The sequence below is a fragment of the Musca vetustissima genome, unplaced genomic scaffold (genome assembly GCF_032173495.1).
Source record: "Musca vetustissima isolate MV318-11 ecotype Yass unplaced genomic scaffold, APGP_CSIRO_Mvet_v1 utg133321, whole genome shotgun sequence".
Taxonomy (NCBI): Eukaryota; Metazoa; Arthropoda; class Insecta; order Diptera; family Muscidae; genus Musca; species Musca vetustissima.
In genome coordinates, this window is record NW_026884870.1 from 1 (window position 1) to 8,965 (window position 8,965).

The 8,965-nt window shown below is 32.6% G+C and overlaps 1 protein-coding gene across 1 annotated transcript; it reads right to left on the reverse strand.

Moving 5' to 3' along the window:
• Nucleotides 1-486: 486 nt before the first annotated feature.
• On the reverse strand, nucleotides 487-8,465 carry LOC133331938 (uncharacterized protein DDB_G0287625; the record flags this gene model as incomplete). Its single annotated transcript, XM_061540326.1, has 2 exons — nucleotides 487-1,399; nucleotides 8,390-8,465. Coding segments are annotated over 2 exons (989 nt in total), but the record flags the coding sequence as incomplete, so codon positions are not given.
• Between the last annotated feature and the right edge of the window lie 500 nt (nucleotides 8,466-8,965).

Genomic DNA, 8,965 nt, shown 5'->3' on the forward strand with positions numbered 1-8,965 from the left:
TAGTACATCATTACCAATTATTCCATCATAATAATCATGAAATGTGCATTCAATCAATTGAATTTTTTCGTTTTCATTTCCTAATTCGGTAAATAAAGGAACACTATATATTGTTGTTGTTTTGACTTGATTTTGAAGAGTTTTTAGTATTAAAGATCCAGATTCAATTTTCCATTTTGGGTTACATAGACCGGGATTTACTATCGAATGAGTAGCTCCGGTATCTATAATAAATTTAAGATATTATATGGGGTAATTGGCCCCGGAGGCTAGTGTAAGAAAATTTTGAGGAATATCGTGTTTATTTTGATCTTGATGTTCTGATATTTCTTGATTGTTAGGATGTATTTGGTAATTTGAATATTGTTGTTCTGCATTTGAGTATATTTGGTTATTTTTATCGAAGTACTGTTCATTATTATAAGTTTGTGCCTGATTTTGAACCATATTTATGTCCATTGGTTCTGGGACAGGCTGTCTGTTTACATGATTGAAATTGGGTTTCCAATTATTTTGAAAATTTGGTTGGGCTGGATTATTGTTTACATATCTATTTTGTTGAAAATAATTGTCCCTTGGTTGATAATTATTACCATTGAAGTTCCTATTGATTTGATTATTGTTCCTATATCCTTGATTTGGTCTTGGTCTGTAATTTTTGTTTCCTTGGAAATTATTATGGTTATTTGAATTGTTTTGTTGGGGTCTGTCATTGTTTTGTGGTGTTTGTGTTTGGTTTCTGTATTCTTGTTTGTGTTTATTGTTGTCTTGTTGATTAAATTGTTTTGGAGTAGTATTAAACACTCCGTTTGATGTAGTGTAATATGCATAACCTGATTGAAATAATATATCCATTGCTATTTCTAATGTATCTGGATTCCTACATGTAATTATAGTCTTCATAGGTTCAGGTAACTTTTCTCTGAATATGTTTAGGGCTGTCTTCATGTTATTTTTGGCACATTCATTAGTTCCTGGTCCTGTTCCTAATGTTATAATTGTTTTGTTATTGAGACTTCTTAGATGGGTTTTAATGTCATTATAAAAATCAACACTGTTAGTTTTAAAAGTAACACTCTTTAATTTGTCAAATAATTCTTCTAAACTTTGTCTTTCACCAAAGTTATTCATAAGTATCGATTTTATCTCATTCCAAGATTGTGCTTGGCAATTTATTTCAATTATTTCCCTAGCTTTTCCTTTCAATTTGCTTTTTATTATGTCAGAAAATAAATATTGAGATGGTTCATCGTATCTTTGGAGAAGAGGATGAACTCTCTCTATTAGGTTAATGAAGGTTTGAAGATCTCGATAGTCTCCGGTAAATTCGGGAAGTGTACCTAAATATTTAAGGGGATCGATAGTGATCGATAGGGGAGTTGAATTGTCGTTAGGCATTTTGTTTTTACAAATTTCTTCTCTGAAGTCTACGTTTTCTATTAATTATCCTGTTTCTAGTACGATTTCTTGTTTGATTATTGACTTCTAGTCTGATATTATCGTTAATGTCAGTTAAATAACCCTCCGTTGATTCAAATCCTGAATCGAGAGTTTGTTCTATATAGTCGATAAATTCTGGTTCTATTTCGTAATCTAAGTCTGAAGGGTAGTCCGAAATTTCAGATTCGCTCATGGATTTTTGTTTTTAAATAATTCAAGGTGAAAACAAATTAAAGAAAGGTAAATAATATGTATGGTAGCTCCTTATTATATAGTTATGTTAATTATATTAATAAAAATATATCATATTTTAATCTTACAATGTTTTTGGAAATTCACTCGGGCTCGTCCTTTTTATGCGTCCTTTTAGTATACTGCTTCTCTTCTTTATTGAAATCTGCTTCTTTGGAAATCTGCGTCTTTGGAGATCAACGTCTTTGGAAATCTGCGTCTTTGGAAAACTGCGTCTTTGGAAATCTGCTTCTTTTGTTTGTTTGTTAATTTGTCACTAGTTTTTTTTTGTCTATTTTTTTCGAATATCAGCGATTAATATTCTTTTATTTCGCGGAATAATTAAGGATGTTATTTTATAATAATCCTTTTTTTTAACGGATCTATTTTTTAGGTCCTTTGTTCTTTATTCCACGTATAATATATTTTTTAATCACGAATTGGAATATTATCGATTAATATTCCTTTTTTTAAATTCGCGAACGAATAAGGATATTATTATTTAATAATCCTTATTTTAAATAGTAGAGGATCTATTTTTTAGGTCCTTTCTGTCTTTGATTCCGCGTGAAACCGTAAACTTTTGTTAAGTATTACGCGGATCCTTTTTACACGACAAGGAATATTATCGATTAATATTCGTCCTTAGTTCATGGATGTGAACTTTTGTCACTGATAAGGATATTATTTTCTAATATCCTTTTTAAAAAAAAAACTCCGGAGGATCTATTTTTATAGATCCTTTTTATTCCGCGATAAAACGTTGAAACGTAAATACATATCCTTCGTAATGTATTTCGCGGATCCTACCGACTGCGCCACTTTAGTTTTACCGTTTTCTTTATTTTAAAAAAACACGGTTTTAAGTTTCGAGCGATGTTAATTTATTTTCAAAATTGAACACTAACTGATATTTTACAATTTTTATTGATGCTTTTATATGATTTTTACATGAGAATAATGCTTATCTTAATTTTAATATTTCCGAAGAACTGTTACTATTGTGACCCAGTTCTTTGGAATTGATGATTTTGGATTTTAATTTTATAAAGTGATTGAACTTAAAATAAATGCTTACTTGACAATATGAATTATTACTTAGTTTTTGTAAGTTGACCCAATTATTTGGAGTTAATGATAATTAATTAGTTAAATAGTACGGAAGTTAAATTTGGTTTGTTTACGAATAGGTGAAAAGAAAAATTGACAATTAAACAGTAAGGTGGTTCGTTATAATTTATAGAAAAGAAAGATATTAAGGTGGTTCGTTATAAATTATATTATAAACATTGGTGTGGCTATAACACTATATCTAAATCTGAACCGATTCTCGCGAAATTTAACACACATCATTCTAGACCTAATTCTGTATACTGTACCAAATTTCGTGCAAATCGAAAGATATATAGGGACTTTGGTGCACCATTTACCTTAAGGGAACCCCCCCATTCTCGATTTTTTATTTTTAAGATTTTAAATAGGCTGGTAAATGAATACCAATGCTTGTTAAGGTTTGTAACTTGGCACATATATATTTGAAGATGTAAAAAGGAAGAAAAATAATTTACCAAAATTTGTTGTTGTTGTTTTTTGGGTTCAAAGAAAAGTCCATATTTTCGATGGCGGGCATGATAACTCCTCACTGGAACATCGGAATCCGAAAATTCCAACTGTGTTAGAAAGATAACATGTCTGGCTCTCGTATGAACTAGGATTATTGACTTCGCACAACAATTAACAAAATGGCGGAACTTTGAAAATTTGTTTATGGAAAATCGTCTATTTTTTATCACAAACTAAGTTAAAAAATAAGGAAGATCTTCACCGATTGGCTTTATCCTAGTTCATACGAGAGCTACACACTCCCAGAGACACGTGTCAAAATTTGAAACCGATTGGATTATTAGTTTCTGAGTTATCGTGCCCGCCATTCGTTTTGAGAAAAACGTGTTTAAAGTTTGAGAAGCCCTTTAGCCGTCACTTGATGCTAACACAATAAATCGGCTATATCTTCAAGAGTTCGTGAGATTTTCACTTGAAATTTTGTAGGAACATTCTAGAATTAAATCGAACGAAACTATATATGGGAGCTATATCTAAATCTCAAACGATTTTCTCGAAACTTGGCACACATCATTCTGCACCTAATTCAGTACTCTGTGCCAAATTTCATACAAATCGAATGATATGTAGGGACTTTGGTACACCATTTACCTCAAATCGTACTTTGTTTACAATTTAACATCTACAGACGGACGGACGGACTTGTATAAATCGAATCAGAAAGTGATTCTATGCATATTCTCAAAAGGAACCATGTGTCTATCTCGTTTCCTTTTGCCTGTTACAAACATATGCACAAAGACATAATACCCTGTACCACAGTGTGGTGAAGGGTATAAAGACACACACAGAAGCATTAATACAAAATTCATTATAAATAATAATTTATGGATAAGGGAATTGTTTTGCATAGACAAAACTAAAGCACATGTAGGTCTATTCTGTAACTTTTAACAACATTCGATATTGTATAAATTTCTTTGTTATTGTAAAAACAATAAAACAAACAAATGAAATTGTTGTAAAATAAACAATATCGAATGTTGTTAAAAAGTTACAGAATACAGGGGCTGGTTTCTACACCTATTTCGATTCTTATGTACATCATTCTTAAATAGATCTTATTACAATAACATGTGTCTAGTTTCCAATTTTGACTTACTGCAAATATAATTATATAAAAATGTCTAAAATCAAATACAGTACTCTAGTAAAACAGCTATTTACCAGTGATTGTGAAAATAATGTATCAAAGAATATTATTTCGTAGAAATAATAAATAAACTAAACTAAATAAACTATTAAGAAAGTTCTTTTATTTCTTCTAAATATTAACCCTTTATGGCCCAATGTTGCCCACAGACAACAACATGTTTTAGAGCTTATATTTATTAACAGCTAATAGATATGCCTTCTTTCGATTTCCTATGTCAAGACCAAATTATGGACGACACATATCACAAGAAAAATCTAAAAACTCAAATTTTTGGTATAGTTATGAGCTTTTTAATATAGAGAAGAGGGCAAAAATGTGTACAGTACTAATTGTCTATAAATTCCAAATTATTTAAATCGCTTCGAATTCGAAATGTACGAATTCTGCCATCAGAATAAAGAGAATAATTTAAAATTAATTTTTCGTCGATTTTGCTTTTGATTTTCTTGATATTGGGTTTTTTTCAGAAAGAATAAACTATATATCCCGAATGCAAGGATGTAGCGATGTTAAATATCATATCGTAGAATTTGTTGGCCAACACTATTCTTCTCCGGATTTCATTTTTTACTCTCCTCTTCTAGGAAAACGTTATGATTTGTTCGCAAACAAAATTCTTAACATTTATTATTAAATTTTATATTACACTAACAGACCCGGCAAACGTTGCTTTGCCCTATCAGAATTGCATCAATTTAGCACCCAATGCCTAATCGGGCAAAACGCAAAGAAAATATATAGCGCGCCATCTATGGGACGAACTTAAAATTAAACAGAAACACTCCTCACGCTCCATAGAGCAAATACATAAAGTTTGATCAAAATCGGTGTAGTAGTTCTTGAGTTGCGGTGCAAAAACACAAAAAAAAATAAATATTGCGGCATCTGTCAGATGAACTTCAAAGTACACAGAAACACTCCTCATCCCTATAGAGGTTGTTTATACAATTTGGTAAAAATCGGTGCAGTAGTTTTTGAGCTTAGCGATCACGAACATACACGTAATTTTTATATATATATAGAGATGGAGAATAGACCCCTACATAAATAATTTTAGGTAGGTCTATGTATGACATAGAATTACCTAAAATTATTTAAGAGCGGACAGGAGCTTTTCATTAATGTCGTCACTTTTATTGTTGCCATTTTGTGTTTATATACTTCATTACTCGTACTATATTTCAAGAAAAAAATATTCAAGCAATTTTTGCATGCCACTAAAGAAAACCATAGAAGAGACTACTCCACTCCCATATCATGCTACATAGCGTGGCATACAAATAAACACACGTACACACATACATAGCCGCCACATTCGGCGTCGATGGTTGTAAAACGTTTTTCATAAACATTTTACCGCCAACACAAGATTTAATTAAACCAAAGACTTGATTTATGAACGAAAGGATACAATAACGATGCTACACAATAAAACGTTTATGCGACGACGATGAGAGGACGACAACAACAACACCAACTTCGAGGCGATGAAAGCATGTGATGTTTTTGTTGTTGTGGTACTGCTACTATTATATTTTGTGTGAGTACTATAAGAGCGCCAAAAAGGATGCATCCGTTAAAGAAATATCCTCACTCCCACAACCGAACGAAGAAGAGAATATAAAAATAAAGTCAAAGACGACAAGAGTCGTCGGCAAACACACAAAAACAGAATCATTGATGAAAAGGAAAGCACAAAAAAAGAGCAAATACTGTCTGAAGAAAAGAAAGGCGAATGTAAAAAATATATCTATTAGAAGATATGGTGGCCAAACGAAGGGTTATATTTGCCAGTAGCAGTGGTGGCACTTGCCACTTGGCTTCGTTGTAAAGTAATAATGATAGCAATTTTGTGAGTCCCACCAAGGACAATGCGAGAACAGAGGGTTATAAAAAAGTATGGAAAACACACGACAGCAGGAAGCGTACGGAAGAGAACAGATGTTGTTTCAAATTCGATTTTATTATCGATAAATAGATATTGAAACGAATAGAAATCTGAGAAGGTTTTAAACGACAGTGGTAGTAGGCTAACTTCAGAGGATCATAGGATAGGAAGATTCTATAAATCAGATTTTTGTGTGATAATAAGGTTTGTAGGATATAAATAGTGGTCTTCTGCGTATATAGGAGTTTTGGATTAAAAAATATCATATTTGGTCTAATATTGATAATATAGATTATCCATGGGTAGAAAAGGTATTTTGTTGATAGAAAAAAGTACCATGACTAATTTTTATTAAGTAATATGTATGTGAAAGATATATTATATGGATCGATTTTATATCGGCAGATGTATTCTATGAATTGGAAAGGACTTCTTATAAAGATGAGGCATCTATTGATCAGAGAAGAATTGTATGTGCAAAAGTGGACTTCTTTGGAGAGCAGAGTTATTCTGTTGACAGCAGAGGTATTCTATGGAGGTCTGGAGGTCAGAGGATAGAAGCTGTTTTCTATGGACAGAAGATGTCTTCTATGGTTTCAAGAAATCTATTATGGATTAAAGAGGTCTTCTATTGTTTTATGTATTCGATGGATTGGAAAGGACTTCTACTGTGAGATGAGGCTTTCTATTGGTGGAAGAAATCTTTTATCTGCCGAAGTGGTCTTCTTTGGTATTGATATTCTATGGAACTGTTCTGTGGATAGAAGTATTATTTGGATTCGAAGGGTCTTCTGGGGACTGAACAGATTTTCTGTGGATTAAGAGGATTGATCTTGTATCGGTAGATACATTTTCTGGATTGAAAAGGACTTCTAGGGAGATATAAAGCTTTCTAGAATATGAAAGGGGTCTTCTTTGGAGTGCAGAGGTATCCCGTCCGTTGAATGGATTTTCTATGGACTTAAGAGGTATTCTGTGTGTTGATGAGATCTTCTGTGGATTAAAATCATCTATGGGTAAAGAAGTCTTATATGGACGGAGAAAAAAATGTTTCTAGGAATGTGAAAGTTCTTATATGTTCAGAAGAGAAGATGTTTTATGTTTAACAAAGTTTTATGAGAATAAGTGGTCTTCTATTGATAAAAGGGTCTTCTTAAATGTATTCTATGCATAGAGGATATCTTTGTGGAAATAAGATATCTTCTATTGAAACAAGAGCACTTCAAAGGATAAAATCAATTTTTAAGTGAACAGAACAGGTATTCTATATAGAGAAGAGGCCTCTGAAGAAAGAGAGGTCTTCTGTGCATGGTTGAAATTTTCTATGGTAGCACGGATCCTCGATGGATAGAAGAAGTGATTCTGAAAAATGTTATTTGGTTAGCAGAGGTCATAGGGGGATAAATGATATCTTCTACGGATAGAGGAGCCCTTCGTTGGGAATAATAAGGTTTTTGTAGATAGATGAGGTCTTTTATGGCTGGATGAAATCGTCTTTCGAGAAAGGACGTGTATGGATAGATGGATTATTGATGTATAAAATACTTCTTCTGGGGATGAAAGAGATATTGTGTGAACAGGAGAGGTCCTAATAAGGAATTTGTTGTGTATAAAAGGGTGTTCTATTGATATTAAAGGTCTTCTATGCATAGAGGATATCTTTATGGGAATAAGATATCCTCTATTGATGCAATAGGACTGCAATGGATAAAATAATTTTTTAAGTGAACATAACAGGTATTCTAAGAGAAGAGGCCCTTGCAGCTGAAGAGGTCTTCTGTGGATTGCTGCAATTTTTTATTGTAACACGGATCCTCGATTGATAGAAGAAGTCTTCTGAAGATTTTTTTTTAGTTAGCAGAGGTCCTATGGGGAAAAATGAGATTTTCTACGGAATGAGGAGTCCTTTGTTGGAATAAGATTTTTGTAGATAGAAGATGTCTTCCATGGCTGGATAAAATCGTCATCAGAAAAAGGTCGTATATGTGTAGTATGGATTTTATGCGGATATGAGAGGTCTAGTATTGGGATTAGATGTCTTACATAAATAGAAGAGGTCTGTACTAGATTGAAGAGTTCTTCCAGTTAAAGAAGGGACATCTTGTGGATTAAAGAGGTTATCTATGGCTAGAAGGTATCGGGAGATTTATGGATTTGTGGATGCTTCCATAGGAAGATGAAGTCTTGAATGGAGAAGTCCTTTTTGGACAAAAAATGGCTTGTGGGCATAAAATAGGTCATCCGGTATTAGAAGAGGTATTTTATGGATATAAAGGTAGTCTCAGAATGTTAGCGGTCTTCTATTAGGATTAGAGGTCTTACAGAAATAGAAGAGGTCTGTAATAGTTTGAAGAGTTCTTCCAGTCAAAGAAGAGACCTGTTGTGGATTAAAGAAGGGATCAGTATATTTATGAATTGGTGGAGGCTTCCCCATGTGGACAAAGGTTTGAAGGGTTATATGTGGTCTAATATGGATTGAATACTACTTCAATGAATAAGGGAGGTCTTCCATGGATAGAAGAAGTAAATTGATAGAAGAATCGTCTATGTACCGCATTGAAAAGTTATATATCAATGTAGACAGTTTTCTAGGATCGAATGGATGATTTCTTATTGCTAAAACAGGC